Source organism: Bombina bombina, chromosome 6, assembly GCF_027579735.1.
Source record: "Bombina bombina isolate aBomBom1 chromosome 6, aBomBom1.pri, whole genome shotgun sequence".
In the NCBI taxonomy this organism is placed as follows: Eukaryota; Metazoa; Chordata; class Amphibia; order Anura; family Bombinatoridae; genus Bombina; species Bombina bombina.
In genome coordinates, this window is record NC_069504.1 from 387,346,990 (window position 1) to 387,365,181 (window position 18,192).

The 18,192-nt window shown below is 37.3% G+C and overlaps 1 protein-coding gene across 5 annotated transcripts in view; it reads right to left on the reverse strand.

Annotated features, from left to right (window-relative positions):
* Positions 1-1,388: 1,388 nt before the first annotated feature.
* The window catches only part of ARHGEF37 (Rho guanine nucleotide exchange factor 37), a 300,854-nt gene continuing 284,050 nt past the window's right edge, over positions 1,389-18,192 (reverse strand). For all 5 annotated transcript variants that reach the window (XM_053717097.1, XM_053717094.1, XM_053717098.1 and 2 more), the window contains one exon: positions 1,389-6,164. In XM_053717097.1, the coding sequence (XP_053573072.1) occupies positions 5,946-6,164 (219 nt within the window). In that variant the 3' untranslated portion in view covers positions 1,389-5,945. The remainder of the gene's footprint in view (positions 6,165-18,192) is intronic.

The following is an 18,192-nucleotide window of genomic DNA, read 5'->3' on the forward strand; positions in this document are numbered from 1 at the left end:
CGCATTCCCTTTCAGTCCAGGCCAGGCTGCGCAAGTGAGCTCCGCCTCCACTGTCACCACGTCATGCGCACCCACATTCAATCCCATAGGATAGCATTAGCCGGGTCAGCCATTTAAGTAATTAGTAATTGGTTGATTTAGCCACCCGGCCCTGAGTTCAGTAGAGTGGCCCTAGGGACTCAAAATTCTGCTGCCCCTTAAAAATCTGCTGCCCTAGGCACCGGCCTTGTTGGCCTATGCCTTAATACGCCCCTGCTTTGAAGCCTTAATCGCACAAAGCTCTTATTGACACTGGTCTTCACTACAACTGCTTTTACTCTCTTGTTCTCCAGTTTCTCATGACATCTTTCTCTTTTATGAATTGCTACCTTCCTTTCCTTTGCTGAGATCCCAGAACAGGTTTTACAGTCAAGTTACTCACTAATTACAAGATGCCTCCTCCCTTTCAAAGCCATTCATCTGCTTTGCATAGATCTGTAATGCCATTTGCCACACCACTTTTGACTTCTTACATTCTCCCCACCCCTTACGGCCAAAGAGCTATTTCAAGGGTATTTTTTTTTCAGTTTCTTACCCCAGAAATAGTTTAATCTAAACATACATCCTACTAAAGAGACAATAAAATAGAAATGCGTATGTTAGGCACTCAAACACCCAATTACCGCCCTACATATTTTCCCAATCACTTCACACATCTGTGCAACTTCTCCACTACTAACTGTATGCCCCATTTGGGCAGGAACTCTCTGTTACATTGCGCTCCATTAATTTTTACTCGATCATAAAATTCAATAATAAACATGGACAGGTTTATGCAAGTATTGATAAATATATGCAGGGGTTACAGTAAAAAAAGGATATATTTCTAGTAAAGTAACGTTAGATCATTTTATTTTTGCACTTTTATGTCCCTTATAGTCTTTTTCATTTATGTATGCATTTTATATATCAGCAGTTGAACACTGCATTGAGAAATGTCTGCATTCTAGATACAAGTTTAGAAGAACTTAAGGCCCCCATGTATTAAGGGCCGTGCGGACAAGGTACTGAACTTGAGAACTTAAGTTTCCACTCACAAAACATAAGAAAAGATAGGTGAAGTGATGCTCAATAATGTGAGCATCAAGCTATTAATCTAGGCCATTGTTTTTTTACATTTTTCAATTTGTGCTGTATATAATGCAAATAGTTTGTATGCACAAAAGTCTCTAATGGATATATTCCAGTGGCTGCTGTATCTGATGTCACATGAAAATAAAAATCCTCAGTGGGCTATCATTTGAAAAAGGGTAACCCTATGGTGGTTTATATGTATGTTTCTATTTTAGGTTAATATAGATAAAATGATTAACCTCAAACTCCAGAAAAATAAGAAGCAATCCAGACAATTATGTTGGTGAGCAACAAGTACTGTTTATTGCAAGCATTTTATCAAGCACAACAGAAAATGGAGTCATGATCTCCAACATGGTGGAGTGTTTAAAAATAATGCCAGCAACATTTTAAATTGAACATATTTTTTTACTTATATGTGTTCTAGGCCAAGTGACAACACAACTGAATCACATGAACTTATTTAGTAACCTATGAAAAGTATTTTAAGCTTCACATTTTCACATTTAAAAATACATCTCGCTTTAGGAACTATAGTGCAATTCTGAACATTTTCACATATTTGTACATAAAAGTAGGAAATAACAAAGTACATGCTTTCTGCACATGCTACAGCAAATTCAAAACAAATTGCTTCCTTCAATTACAATGTTGCAGATAAAATCTGAAAAAGAAGAGAAACTGAGCTTAAAGGGACATGAAACCTCAATTTTTTCTTTCATGAGTTAGAAAAAGCATGTAATTTTAAACAACTTTCTAATTTCCTTCTATTGTCTAATTTCCTTCATTCTCTTGCTAACCTTTGCTGAAAAGCATATCTAGATAGGCTCAGTAGCTGCTGATTGGTGGCTTTAACAAAGATGCCTTGTGTGATTGGCTCACACATGTGCATCACTATTTCTTCAACAAAGGATATCTAAAGAATGAAGCAAATTACATAATATAAGTAAATTGTAATGTTGCTTAAAATTGTATTCTTTACCTGAATTATGAAAGAAAAAAATTTGGGTTTAGTGTCCCTTAAATCTTTTGAGTAGTCATTTTTGGAATATAAGACCCCTTTATTAAATAATGGCCAGAAAAACATACTGTGTCTTATATGCCAAATGAATGATAGACGTCCTTATATCTTCTCTCTATAAAATTAGGCTAATATTCTACAAATATTTTAATATAAAAAATTTCAAATGAGTATATAACCTAAGACTTAAAAACATACAAACATATACAAATATAATAAAATAGATTTTTACTGTAACTCTCAAAAAGTTGGCAAAAAAAATAGAAGCAGATTATTATTTTTTTTATTTAAAAAAAATGGTCCTTTTTGAAGACTCTGTCTCATAGTAAAATAAAGATTCATGCTGAAAATACCTTCTGAAAATCGTTTACTGCACAACCTCCATGGAAAAAAAAAATATAATATATGTAAACACCATGCATGCAATGGCTGACTATTATAGACTAGATTACGAGGGAAGCGATATATTTGAGAGCAAGTTAAATTCTGCTCGTATTACAAGTTTAAAGTAAATCCAAACGCGTGAATGATTACAGGGACTTTAGAGCTCTGGTTAATGGTTACGCTTAAATAAATAGTGTCACAAAACAGATCGAAAATACATTTAAAAGCACAGTTAAACTCATAATAACACTGTCTAATAAAAATCAACAAAAATTGCATTAAAAAGTTAAAAGGGCTCAAAGATATGAGGTCTCAGGTGTTAGAAAAAAAAAGGACTGCAAAGGGGTTTAACATAGAGATACATACACACATGTCTAAATATGTATATATATATATATATATATATATATTATGCGTGTGTGTGTGTGTGTGTGTGTATATATATATATATATATATATATATATATATATATATATATGTTTATATGTGTGTAAATATGTATTTATGTGTTTACATGTGTATATATGTATATATATTTATAGACATATATAGACATAAACACATACATATATTATACATATATAGACATATGGAAACTCTTTTAAAGGAAATACTTTATGTAATACCTTCAGACAAACAACTTAGAAGACAAAGGACAGCATGGTTTCACTGCTGGAAGATCATGTCAGACTAATCTAATTGATTTCTTTGACCATTTAACTAAATTAATAGATCAGGGAGGAGCCATAGGTGTTGCATATCTAGACTTTACCAAAGCATTTGACATTGTCCCACACAACTAACTTATTGGTTCCTATCTACCGTCAAATTCTGTGTTTCTATGTTTGCGGGACTTGTAGGTGTTATTCTGGGGAGGGGGGGTGGTGCAAATTTGAGTTTTTTGCAAACTTTTTACTTTCAACTTGTAATATGAGTGCTAACCCCCAAGCGCAAACTCATGCTCCACTCGTAATCTGGCCTTAAATCTGGCATCTTTAGAGCAGAATGATGACAGTTTTGAAACATCCTGGTTTAATGTATTGCACCATAAGTTACCATTACATTTAGAGTAGTATGAGAAATATCACATGCATAACGCCTGCCAAAAGTGTATGTTAATTGTACAATTCATTTTAATCAAAATTCTCTTATAAAGCCTAATGATCAAAAACTTGCAGACATAGAGAGAAATAACAAAAATATCTTAGTTTTTTTATATAGCATTATATTGTAATGTATAAGTTTCTTCTTCACATCCTGTTATGCCCTGCCTGTCCTACCAGTTCTGTTGCTGTCTCTTTAAGAAGCTCCTTTTTGCAAGACCTTGTGTTGGATACTATGGGGTCGATTTATCAAAGGCTTTGCAAGCCTTTCGACCCACTATGGCTTCAGGTTGTCACAAGAGAACCTGCACACCATATTTAACAAGCAGTGGTCATCAGACCCCTGCTTCCTTAATCTTTTGCCACCTCTAAATTAGCAAAATTCAATCTCTGCGGTCTAGTCTGACCGGGGAGATTGAAAGCTCCTGCCCGCGTATGTTTGGCTGTGCGCGGGCAGGAGGCGGGATTGCACGCAAGCGCAAAATAGCGCTCGTGTGCAATGCTGAATTCTGCCAGGGGAATTCAGCCGCTAGAGGCGAGCTGTGGTAGACATGGGCGCGTATGTGCGCCCCTGTCCGCCTCAGCTTGATAAATCGCCCTCTATGTACTTTTTAGAGACAGCTTTGCTCTTGCTCCATTACATCTCTCCATCTGTCAATCACATTTCTGCGGGAGTTTCATTCACTGCTGTGATGTCTGACTAAATTGGTTTCACCTGGATCCTTATAAGGAGAGGACTGTTCATTGCATTAGCACAGGTTAACATTGTCTGCGCAACTGCCATCTGAACTCTGTGATCTGGTTTTCTGCCGCCTTTGCCTGCATATTTTTATGTTGTCTGCCCTGGATTATTCATCTAGAAATCACTTTAATTCCAAGTTTTGCAAGTACCTGTTTCCTGTGAGTTTACCTGCTTCTGTTCTAACGACTTCTGATCTGCTTCATGTGTTACTTCCTAGCTATAGAAGTGGATATTTATCAACTCTGCAACATAAACTCCTCATGAATTGCTGCACAAAATATACCAATAGATATGCCTCAGCTCTGCAACCTATCACACTCCTTGTGAATTGCTGCACAAACTATACCAATAGATATGCCTCAGCTCTGCAACCTATCACACTCCTTGTGAACTGCTGCACAAACTATACCAATAGATATGTCTCAGCTCTGCAACCTATCACACTCCTTGTGAACTGCTGCACAAACTATACCAATAGATATGTCTCAGCTCTGCAACCTATCACACTCCTTGTGAACTGCTGCACAAACTATATCAATAGATATGTCTCAGCTCTGCAACCTATCACACTCCTTGTGAACTGCTGCACAAACTATACCAATAGATATGTCTCAGCTCTGCAACCTATCACACTCCTTGTGAACTGCTGCACAAACTATATCAATAGATATGTCTCAGCTCTGCAACCTATCACACTCCTTGTGAACTGCTGCAAAAGGTACGTGTATTACTCTGAATAAAGTGGATTTCTATCAGACTTACAACTTGTCTCAACTCCCTATGAACTTATATTTTCTGGACCACTTCAGTTTGAACTTTACTACTCGCAGTCTCTGTATCTAGCCTGTATTCTAGAACTCCATTGTCAACACCAATCCTGTTTTTTGCAGCCTTGAAATTCTGTTTTCAACTCTTCTACAATTAATCTTTGTCAACACCCATAGCGTTAATCTAACCTGCTTTGAGTTTCAGCAAGGTACATAGCATCCTGTATTGTTTCCTGTCTACTGATCTGCGCTGCAACTTTACCATTCACCCTCCTGTAATCTGACACACAGTCCAGAGGCCAGGTGTGTTCATGTCCTACCACTGCACTGAGGTTCTGCTTCCAGACTGGTATGACAAATCCAGAACGCTACATAGTGCGGTAAACAGCTCTCAAGCTAAAATTTGCCCTTATTAAATTATTTGAGGGACCTCACAGTACTGATCAGATATTTTACATAATCTCGCCAGCGAGGAGAGTTTTGGATCATCGGGCCTATAAAGTGAGTTATTAAAATTATAAGGCATATGTTGTATACAGATTTACATCAATAATTACAGTGCACAAGCTATGCTATGCCTTTGAAGATTAGAATATTAATACTATGTTTGTAATCTTTAGGCATTTACCGAGTCAGTTGTGCATAACATGTAATACAGGAATCCATGTGCCACATATTCACATGCTCTAGGAAAGCATAACAAGTAATTAGCTGAAAAAAACACATGCAAACCTTGCACTGGATCTTGGAAAGCACAAAAGCTATTCTTCTTCATCAGTTTCTTATGCTGCGGCACAAGCTGTTTTTTTAATAGTTACATGTTATAGCTTAATGTAGTTGAAGGTATTTTCTTCTGCACAGGAACTTTCATTAGGTAATTAGAAGGTATGTACCCCCTCTGCCCATTCACTTCCACCAGGCTCCACTCTGGGCTCCCCTTTTTGTCATGTGGCTCAAGCACGGTCACTGGTTCTCCCCCCATGACTGTGACCTCGTAGTTGCTCCGTGCAGTATAAGGATAACCGGCAACTATCTGCAAAGAAAGAAACATTCCTTAGTGAACAGAAATACAAGAAGAAAGGGGTGTGGGCTGTAGAGTCAGGATAAATACATTAAAGGGACAGTGAAGTCCAAAAAAACTTTCATGATTTAAATAGGGCATGTAATTTGAAACAACTTCCCAATTTACTTTTATCACCAATTTTGCTTTGTTCTCTTGGTATTCTTAGTTGAAAGCTAAACCTAGGAGGTTCATATGCTAATTTTTAGACCTTGAAGACTGCCTCTAATCTGAATACATTTTGACCACTAGAGGGCATTAGATCACATGTTTCATATAGATAACATTGTGCTCATGCATGTAAAGTGACCTAGGAGTGAGCACTGATTGGCTAAACTGCATGTCTGTCAAAAGAACTGAAATAAGGGGGCAGTCAGCAGAGGCTTAGATACAAGATAATTACAGAGGTAAAACGTGTATAATTATAACTGTGTTGGTTATGCAAAACTGGGGAATGGGTAATAAAGGGATTATCTTTCTTTTTAAACAACAAAAATTCTGGTGTTGACTATACCTTTAAGGTTGGTTACCACTGTTTCCTTATAACCCTTGCTAATACATCCTTTACCAATCCATGCTTAGGCCTTTTTGTACCTCATGTAACTACAGAGTAGAACCTAATTTTAGAAGGTATAGAACTATTTTGAAATCTATATAGAAAAAGGACTTCATCATGTCTTAATGAAATACAGGGCAATTTTATTGCAGATTATCAAATATTTAAAAACAAGAGTACTGAGGTGACTCCAAGGGCTCCATTTATGAAGCAGCGGATACTGTTTCGGAGTCCCATTGTTTCATAAGATAGCTGCTTCTTAACCTGTCCGCCAACTAACTTTTAGGTGGCGGATTAAAATCATCCCAAACTGATCGGGACAGCTCCTTCTTGCGAACGTTTGGCTGCCAGTGAGCAGGGGGAGGCATTGCACAAGCTTTTCAATAGAAATGCTTGTGTAATGTTAAAGGGACACTGAACCCAAATGTTTTCTATCGTGATTCAGATAGAGCATAAAATTTTAAGCAACTTTCTAATTTACTCCTATTATCAAATTTTCTTTATTTGAAAAGCAAGAATGTAAGTTTAGATGCCGGTCCATTTTTGGTGAACAAACTGGGTTGTTCTTGCTGATTGGTGGATAAATTCATCCACCAATAGAAAAGTGCTGTCCAGAGTCCTTAAACAAAATAAAAGCTTAGATGCCTTCTTTCAAATAAAGATAGCAAGAGAACGAAGAAAAATTAATAATAGGATTAAATTAGAAAGTTGCTTAAAATTACATGCTCTATCTGAATCAAAAAAGAAAAACATTGGGTTCAGTGTCCCTTTAAAGGCCGACAGCATATGCTGTCGGCATTCAGCATTGTCGAGCGGACATGATTCGCTACAGAGACTCATGCCCGCTCAACATTTAATACATTTACCCCCAAGTCTCAGAATTTGTATTCCAGAGAAAATGTCAACACTTGCAAAACTCCTCACATTAACCCCTTCAGTACCAGGAATTTTAAAGAAAACTTGATCAAAGTACCAGAGAATTTTTTGAATTTCTGCTATCACTCCATTTAAACAGAAACAGAGACTTCTTTATTTTTTATTTACCTGTCAAAACGATATATTTCTTTTAAGTAGACAGCCCACGGTATTGATCTAGGCCAGTTTTTGGTATTTTCATACCACCATTTTGCCACCAAATGTGATCATATATATAAAAAAAATCATAAACTTTTTCACAAACTTTGGTTTTCTCACTGAAATCATTTGCATACCACGTGTAAAGCCGTAACACAAATGGTTGTAAAAGCTTCTCTGGGATCCCCTTTGTTCAGAAATAGCAGGCATGCATGGCTTTGGCTTTGCTTTTCAGTAATTAAAAGGCCGCTAATTGCAGCCATGCACCACACATCTGAAATTCCCATCAGTGAAAGGGTTAATTCGTTAGCTGACAAGACTAATAGTTTTCTGGTGTAAGGATTGTCTTCCCATATCCCTGATCCCTCCCAAACAGCTTTGCCCCCCACCCTCCTAACCACCATCTTAGGTACTGGCAGACTGTCTGCTATTATGCAGTTTAGGGCTTTTTTTTTATATAATTGAGGTTTTAACATAGAAAAGGTACAGACAATATAAATAAATAAAAAATAGAGCAAGTTAGAAAGTCTGTACAAGCATCATATATTTAGTAACATGTACAATCCATAAGTTCTGTAATGACCATAACATCATAAAATAATGAGAACTAGTTGTGTGTTTCGGCTGTAAAAGAGAAACATTACAGAAAGAATACGTTTTCACTGGCAACTATGGGTTGGTTTCCATTGAGCTGTGATTAGGTTTGCGTGAAGTTGCAAACTGATAAATATACTGTCTGAAGCAATTTTGTTCATCGACTGCTTCCGATGGTGCGTTATACCTCAATATCAGTAGCTGGGATCTGGCTGCCGAAATTTTTTTCGCATTCCATATAAGCGATAACATACCAGGTTTCCAATAAAAAAGCGCAAACCGTTAATACACTGGGCACAATTACATATGCGTTGTTGCCTGCAAAGGCTGGCGACGCCATTTTTTTGTCTAGATGAATGTATCACACATTCATCGCAAGGACTTATGCAGTGAAAATGGTGACATTTTACTCCATTTTCACCTCGCCATAGATAGGCAGGCGCAGCAAGCCTTGCGATGAAAATGTGAGCACCGTAACTCCCTGGAAGTATTAACAAACACCTAATGCATGTGCAGTATCTATCTACCTGTCAACCGCCATCCCCCACCACAATAACTAATAAAGTATATTAACCCCTAATCCGCCAACCCCCACATCACAATATGCCTAATTAAACTATTAACCCCTAATCCGCCATTCACCCACATCGCAATCTAATTTATATTAGTATTATCTCCTAATCCGCCATCCCCCCACATTGCAAAGTAACTAATTAAGCTATTAACTCCTAAACCACCAACCCCACGCAATGCAAATAACTAATTGAATTACTAAGCCCCCTAACTTAACACCCCTTAAATTAACCCTAATTACTTCAAATTAAAAAATACTAAATTACAATTAAAATAAAAAACCTAACATTACTTTAAAAATAAAAATACTAAGTTTAAATTAGTCTAAAATTACAAAAAATAAAAAAGTCGAACATTACAGAAAAAAAATAAACCAAATTATCAAAAATTAAAAAATTAAACCTAATCCCTATGAAAATAAAAACGCCCCCCAAAATAAAAACACCCCCTAATCTAAGCTAAAGTACCAATTACCCTTAAAAGGGCCTTTTGTAGGGCATTGACCTAAGTTAAACAGCTCTTTTACATTTAAAAATACTAAGTCCCCCCCTAACAGTAAAACACCCCATCCACCAACCATCCAAAATAAAAAACATAACACTAAATAACCCTAAGCTACCCAGTGCCCCTGCATTTGTATAGCTATTGCCCTTAAAAGGGAATTCAGCTCTTTTACAAGCCCATTAAAACCCTAATCTAAAAAAACAAAAACCCAAAAAAATTCTAACCCCCAAATAGGTACTCACCGTTCCTGAAGTCCGGTGGAGAAGGTCTTCTTCCAGGCGGTGAAGTCTTCTTGGAGGCTGCAATATCTTCTTCCAGCACGGCGAGCTCTTCTATCTTCATCAGATAGAAGACCAGCGACTGCGGAGCCATCGAGCGTGGAGATTCTCTTCATACGATCGTCACCACACGCTGAAGATGGAATACCTTGGAATATCTTGCATTAATATTGGCTGATATATTTAAATCAGCCAATAGGATTAGAGCTACTGAAATCCTATTGGCTGATTTGAATTAGCCAATAGGATTTAAGTAGCTCAAATCCCATTGGCTAATTTTTTTTTTGTAGATTAGGGTTTTAATCGGCTTGTAAAAGAGCTGAATGCCCTTTTAAGGGCAGTAAAAGAGCATAATGCTGTTTAAGGGCAATGCCCACACAAATGCCCCTTTAGGGGCAATGGGAAGCATAGTGTTATTTTTTTTTTATTTTGGGGGGGTTTGTGGGTGGGGGGTTTTTACTGTTGGGGGGACTTAGTATTTATTTAATGTAAAAGAGCTGAATAACTTAGGGCAATGCCCTACAAAAGTCCCTTTTAAGGGCTATTGGTAGTTAAATTTAGGTTATGGGGTGTTTTTATTTTCATAGGGATTAGGTTTAATTTTTTAATTTTTGATAATTTGGTTTATTTTTTTCTGTAATGTTAGACTTTTTTATTTTTTGTAATTTAGATTAATTTAATCTTAGTTTTATTTTATTTTTTAAAGTAATGTTAGATTTTTTATTTTAATTGTAACTTAGTATTTTTTTATTTTATGTAATTGAGGTTAATTTAGGGGGTTTTAGGTTAAGGGGCTTAGTAATTAAATTAGTTATTTGTGTTGTGGGGGTGTGGGGGTTTAGGGGTTAGTAGGTTAATTAGGTTTAATGCATTGTGGGTGTTGGCGGTTAATACATATACAGTATTAGGTAGATCGCGATGTGGGTGAATGGCGGGTTAAGGGTTAATACATTTATTAGGTATATTGCATTGTGGGGGGTTGGCGGTTTAGGGGTTAATACTTTTATTGTGATGTTGTGATGTGGGGAGATTGCAGATATAGGGGTTTTGACGTGTCGGGTTTATTTTTGGGAGGCAGGTTAGACTTTTACGTGAGATTAAACTTTTTTTTTTTCTTATGCCCCGGCAGATTTTAAACTCCCGTAAGTCACTGGCAACTCCAGAAATGTGTATTTACGCACATTTATGGACATCGCTAGTTTATTAACTGGCGGTGCCGTATAAGTGATTCCCTGATGTGCAGGGTGAGAAATTACGGGTGATGTGGGTTTTAGCATTTACACTCGCCCACTGTCAGAGGCTGTCAATTACCCCCCAGCTCAAGTAGGTGTAAAAGAGGTGTAAAAAGGCAAATTTAGCTGTTTGAGAAATATTTACCATATACAATCTAAAAACTTGCAAATAAATCAAGTGTTTCAATGTAGAAAAAATTGTAATATGTAATATTTATTGTTGTCCCATGTATAGGAATATTTGCACTTATGTTCTTATCGAAATATCCTTATGTATTCTAAATATAAAAATATATGCAAGCACATATCTACAGAATTCAACTAGACCTATGCCTAGGGCAGCAATACTTATTATATATATTAATAAAGTGGAAAATATAATTATAATAAAAAAATAGAATTTGCTTATAGTTAAAACATATGTATTATAAATAAGTGTATATTTGTTTTTGTTTCTCTTTAGAGGTCATCACAGGTAAGGAGCTCAGACGTTAAATGTAAATTTTTTAGTGTAAATCCGACGTCGAATGGAAATATTAAAGGAACCTTAACCCAAAAATTTTCTTTCATTATTCAGAGAGAGAATACAATTTTAAACAACATTCCAATTTACTTCTATTATCTAATTTGTTTCATTCTTTAGATATCCTTAGTTAAAGAAATAGCAATGCACATGGGTGAGCCAATCACATGAGGCATCTATGTGCAGCCACCAATCAGAAGCTACTGAGCCTATCTAGATATGCTTTTCAGGAAAGAATATCAAGAGAATGAAGCAAATTAGATAATAGAAGTAAATTAGAAAGTTGTTTAAGATTGTATTCTCTATTTCGAATCATGAAAGAAAAAATGTGGGTTTAATGTTCCTTTAACACAAAGTTAACTGATATATACACAAAAGAACGACCGCACGCATTGAGCAAATATTCAATGCAAACCTGGTAATAAAATGGAGCCATAAATTACTTTAACTGACGGCAACTTCTGTAGCTTACGACTCCAGTTTTAACGACTCAATGGAAGCGAGCCTTTAATCTGTATTCTGTATGTGCTTCATATAAACTGTGCATCAAAGCCTACTTACTGGTATCGGACGCAATCTTGAACCTTAACTAATCTCAGGAAAACAAAACTACAGAAGGCAAATATAAATCAAGGGACCACTTTTGGATCCTAACTCAACATAACGATCATGTAGAACTATAGTTACAAGGTAAAAAAGATCTGGAGCTCATCTAACTTAAAAGCTGGGTCAAAAAGAGGAATATCAACACAATGGTATAACAGACCTATGGGGTGGTTAATAATATTATTGAACTTGTCAATGCCAACTGCAACCCTTGACTTTAAGAGGCTTCAACATATCAAGATCTTCAACTAAGTTACAATAGAGAAATACAGTCTGCTAAAATAAGTAACACACAAGTATATGTCTTCATGTCTTTAGTGTTATGGCATTAAACGTTACGCTTTAACTTATGCCAGTTTGCACTTTGCCTCGCCTCTTTTTCTCTTTTGCTGATTTATAGAATACACAATGCAAAATATTCACAGTGCAGGGTGTAAAAAGTCTGTGAACTGTTGATTAATAACTGGTTGATCTTCTTTGCAGCAATAATCTCAGCCAAATGTTTCCTGTAGCTGAGGATCAGACCTGCATAATGGTCATGAGGGAGTATGGTTTTAGGTCAGCAATACTCTTAATATGTCGTTATATATAATGCTATTGAGGTCATGCCTTAGCATTTCAGTCAGGTTGAGGTTATGACCGAGCCAATCCAGAAGGAATATTTTTTCTGTTGAAGGCATTTTGCTGTTGATTTATTCCTTTATAAACATTGCCCTGTTGCATCACCCATCTTCTTTCAAGCTTGATGGTCTTAGGTTCTACAAAATGTCTTGATAAACGTAACATCCCTCAGAGATATCAAGCTGCCTGGGGCCTAAGGTGGTAATTTCAAACTACAAATGTTTCCAGCCATCAGTTTCTTAAAACAACCTTTATTATTTTTTCCAGGTCCTAGAGCACCAAAAACATACAGACAACGTTTCAAGCCTGCACATGGCTCTTAGTCATGTCAAGATGACATGACTAAGAGCCTACTGCAGGCTTGAAACATTGTCTGTATGTTTTTTGTGCCCTGGGACCCTGCAAAAGAATGAAGGTCTTTTTTTTGGAAACTGATGGCTGGATACATTTGTATTTTTGAAAGTGCTATTGAGACTTGGCTAGTCTCCTTCCTTTCCCCACTTGAAAGGTGTGCTGTCCTCCTACTTGGAATTTTTACAGATATTTAGCCTAAGGTAGTAAAATAGACCTCCACCATGCTGCCCCCTCCATCATACTTCCCAGTTGGAATAAGGTCTTGATGAGTGTGTGTTAAGCCATTTTTCCCACACATATACAAGAACAATTCCATCAAGAGAGCTGGACAGGATACTAACCGGAAAAGCACTCTACCCTCATACGTATGGGCTTAGTGTATATAGGTTTTAAAATATATCAACTTTATTAGTTTTATTCAAAAAGGGTTACACACAATAAAAATAGTTGCAGCAAGTAAAAGTGGTTTTCAAACTAATTTACAAATTCTTATCCTGAATCGATATCATGATATCATGAGGGTAGAGTGCTTTTTGGTTAGTATACTGTCCAGCTCTCTTGCTGGAATTGTTCTTGTATATGTTTCTCTCTGATACTCAGCACCTATACACAATACATAGTGTAACTATATATTAGATTATATATTAAATATAGTGTTCCCTCAAAATAACAAGAGTGGTGCCATTGCTCATCTCTCAAATTTTTCCAACACACATGTTGTTACTTTCAAACAAATCAGCTTTGGTTTCATTTGTCCAAAGAATATTTTGCCAGTATTTGCTGTGGAATATCCAGGTGCTCTTTTGCAAACTTCAGACATTCAGCAAAGTTGTTTTTTTTTTCTGGTGTCTTTCTAACACACAGTTCTAATATTGTAGACTCAAACAGAGATGTTAACTTGATCTAAAGATTTCTGTAGGTCTTAAGCTTTAGATTTCTTCATAACCTCATTGAGCACAATTGCAGTCCTTGCAGGACGCCCCACTCCTAAGGAGAGTAGCAAACGGTCCTGGCAATAGTGCTAAACCTGCTCCATTCATAGGCCTAGATTTAGAGTTCGGCCGGTAAAAAGGGCTGTTAACGCTCCGCGGCTTTTTTCTGGCGCACCATAAATTTAACTCTGGTATCGAGAGTTCAAACAAATGCTGCGTTAGGCTCCAAAAAAAGGAGCCGTAGAGCATTTTTACGCAAATGCAACTCTCGATACCAGAGTTGCTTACGGACGCGGGCCGGCATCAAATACGTGCTCGTGCACGATTCTCCATAGGAAAACAATGGGGCTGTTTGAGCTGAAAAAAAAACCTAACACCTGCAAAAAAAGCAGCGTTCAGCTCCTAACGCAGCCCCATTGTTTCCTATGGGGATAAACACCTCCTATGTCTGCACCTAACACCCTAACATGTACCCCGAGTCTAAACACCCCTAACCTTACACTTATTAACCCCTAATCTGCCGCCCCGCTATCGCCTGACCCCTGCATTACACTTTTAACCCCTAATCTGCACGCTCCGTAAAACCGCGCCACCTACGTATCCCTATGTACCCCTAATCTGTGCCCTAACATCGCCGACCCCTATGTTATATTTATTAACCCCTAATCTGCCCCCCACAACGTCGCCGACACCTACCTACACTTATTAACCCCCTAATCTGCCGAGCGGACCCTGAGCGCTACTATAATAAAGTTATTAACCCCTAATCCGCCTCACTAAACCCTTATCATAAATAGTATTAACCCCTAATCTGCCCTCCCCTAACATCGCCCGACACCTACCTTCAATTATTAACCCCTAATCTGCCGACCGGAGCTCACCGCTATGTCTAATAAATGTATTAACCCCCTAAAGCTAAGTCTAACCCTAACACTAACACCCCCCTAAGTTAAATATAATTTTTATCTAACGAAATAAATTAACTCTTATTAAATAAATAATCCTATTTAAAGCTAAATACTTACATGTAAAATACATCTAATATAGCTACAATATAAATTATACATTATATTATACCTATTTTAGGATTACTATTTATTTTACAGGCAACTTTGTAATTATTTTAACCAGGTACAATAGCTATTAAATAGTAAAGAACTATTTAATAGTTACTAGTTAAAATAATTACAAATTTACCTGTAAAATAAATCCTAACCTAAGATATAATTAAAACCTAACACTACCCTATCAATAAAAATAATTAAATAAACTACCTACAATTACCTACAATTAACTAACATACACTATCAATAAATTATTAAACACAATTGCTACAAATAAATAACATTAATTAAACTATCTAAAGTACAAAAAATAAAAAAGAACTAAGTTACAGAAATATAAAATATTTACAAACATAAGAAAAATATTACAACAATTTTAAACTAATTACACCTACTCTAAAGCCCCCTAATAAAATACAAAGCCCCCCAAAATAAAAAATTCCCTACCCTATTCTAAAATACAAATATTACAAGCTCTTTTACCTTAACCAGCCCTGAACAGGGCCCTTTGCGGGGCATGCCCCCAAGAATTTCAGCTCTTTTGCCTGTAAAAAAAAACATACCCATACCCCCCCCCAACATTACAACCCACCACCACATACCCCTAATCTAACCCAAACCCCCCTTAAATAAAACCTAACACTACCCCCCTGATGATCTCTCCTACCTTGTCTTCACCATGCCAGGTTCACCGATCCGTCCTGGCTCCAAGATCTTCATCCAACCCACAGCGGGGAGTTGGCGATCCATAATCCGGTGCTCCAAAGTCTTCTCCTATCCGGCAAGAAGAGGACATCGGAACGGCAAACATCTTCTCCAAGCGGCATCTTCTATCTTCTTCCATCGATGACGACCGGCTCCATCTTGAAGACCTCCAGCGCGGATCCATCCTCTTCTTCCGACGACTAGACGACGAATGACGGTTCCTTTAAGGGACTGTCATCCAAGATGGCGTCCCTCGAATCCGATTGGCTGATAGGATTCTATCAGCCAATCGGAATTAAGGTAGGAATTTTCTGATTGGCTGATGGAATCAGCCAATCAGAATATAGTTCAATCCGATTGGCTGATCCAATCAGCCAATCAGATGAGCTCGCATTATATTGGCTGTTCGATCAGCCAATAGAATGCGAGCTCAATCTGATTGGCTGATTGGAATCAGCCAATCGGATTGAACTATATTCTGATTTGCTGATTCCATCAGCCAATCAGAAAATTCCTACCTTAATTCCGATTGGCTGATAGAATCCTATCAGCCAATCGGAATTCGAGGGACGCCATCTTGGATGACGTCCCTTAAGGAACCGTCATTCGTCGTCTAGTCGTCGGAAGAAGAGGATGGATCCGCGCTGGAGGTCTTCAAGATGGAGCCGGTCGTCTCGGATGGAAGAAGATAGAAGATGTCCGCTTGGAGAAGATGTTTGCCGGTCCGGATGTCCTCTTCTTGCCGGATAGGAGGAAGACTTTGGACCCTCTTCTGGACTTCTTCAGTGGATGTCTAGCCCCCGCTTGGGTTGGATGAAGATCTTGGAGCCAGGACGGATCGGTGAACCTGGCATGGTGAAGACAAGGTAGGAAGATCATCAGGGGGGTAGTGTTAGGTTTATTTAAGGGGGGGTTTGGGTTAGATTAGGGGTATGTGGGTGGTGGGTTTGTAATGTTGGGGGGGGGGGGTATTGTATGTTTTTTTTTACAGGCAAAAGAGCTGAAATCTTGGGGCATGCCCCGCAAAGGGCCCTGTTCAGGGCTGGTAAGGTAAAAGAGCTTGTAATATTTGTATTTTAGAATAGGGTAGGGAATTTTTTATTTTGGGGGGCTTTGTTATTTTATTAGGGGGCTTAGAGTAGGTGTAATTAGTTTAAATTGTTGTAATTTTTTCTTATGTTTGTAAATATTTTATTATTTTCTGTAACTTAGATTCTTTTTTATTTTTTGTACTTTAGATAGTTTATTTAATGTTATTTATTTGGTAGCAATTGTGTTTAATTAATTATTGATAGTGTAGTGTTAGGTTAATTGTAGGTAATTGTAGGTAGTTTATTTAATTATTTTATTGATAGGGTAGTGTTAGGTTTAATTTATCTTAGGTTAGGAATTTATTTTACAGGTAAATTTGTAATTATTTTAATAGGTAACTATTAAATAGTTCTTAACTATTTAATAGCTATTGTACCTGGTATTAAAATAATTACAAAGTTGCCTGTAAAATAAATATTAATCCTAAAATAGGTATAATATAATTATTAATTTATATTGTAGCTATATTAGGATGTATTTTACAGGTAAGTATTTAGCTTTAATAGGAATTATTTATTTAATAGAGTTATTTTATTTCGTTAGATAATAATTATATTTAACTTAGGGGTGGTGTTAGTGTTAGGGTTAGACTTAGCTTTAGGGTTAATACATTTATTAGAATAGCGGGTGAGCTACCGGTCGGCAGATTAGGGGTTAATAATTGAAGGTAGGTGTCGGCGATGTTAGGGAGGGCAGATTAGGGGTTAATACTATTTATGATAGGGTTAGTGAGGCGGATTAGGGGTTAATAACTTTATTATAGTAGCGCTCAGGTCCGCTCGGCAGATTAGGGGTTAATAAGTGTAGGTAGGTGTCGGCGACGTTGTGGGGGGCAGATTAGGGGTTAATAAATATAACATAGGGGTCGGCGATGTTAGGGGTAGCAGATTAGGGGTACATAGGGATAACGTAGGTGGCGGCGATTTGCGGTCGGAAGATTAGGGGTTAATTATTTTAAGTAGCTTGCGGCGACGTTGTGGGGGGCAAGTTAGGGGTTAATAGATATAATACAGGGGTCGGCGGTGTTAGGGGCAGCAGATTAGGGGTACATAAGTATAACGTAGGTGGCGGTCGGCAGATTAGGGGTTAAAAATTTTAATCGAGTGGCGGCGATGTGGGGGGACCTCGGTTTAGGGGTACATAGGTAGTTTATGGGTGTTAGTGTACTTTAGGGTACAGTAGTTAAGAGCTTTATAAACCGGCGTTAGCCAGAAAGCTCTTAACTCCTGCTATTTTCAGGCGGCTGGAATCTTGTCGTTAGAGCTCTAACGCTCACTGCAGAAACGACTCTAA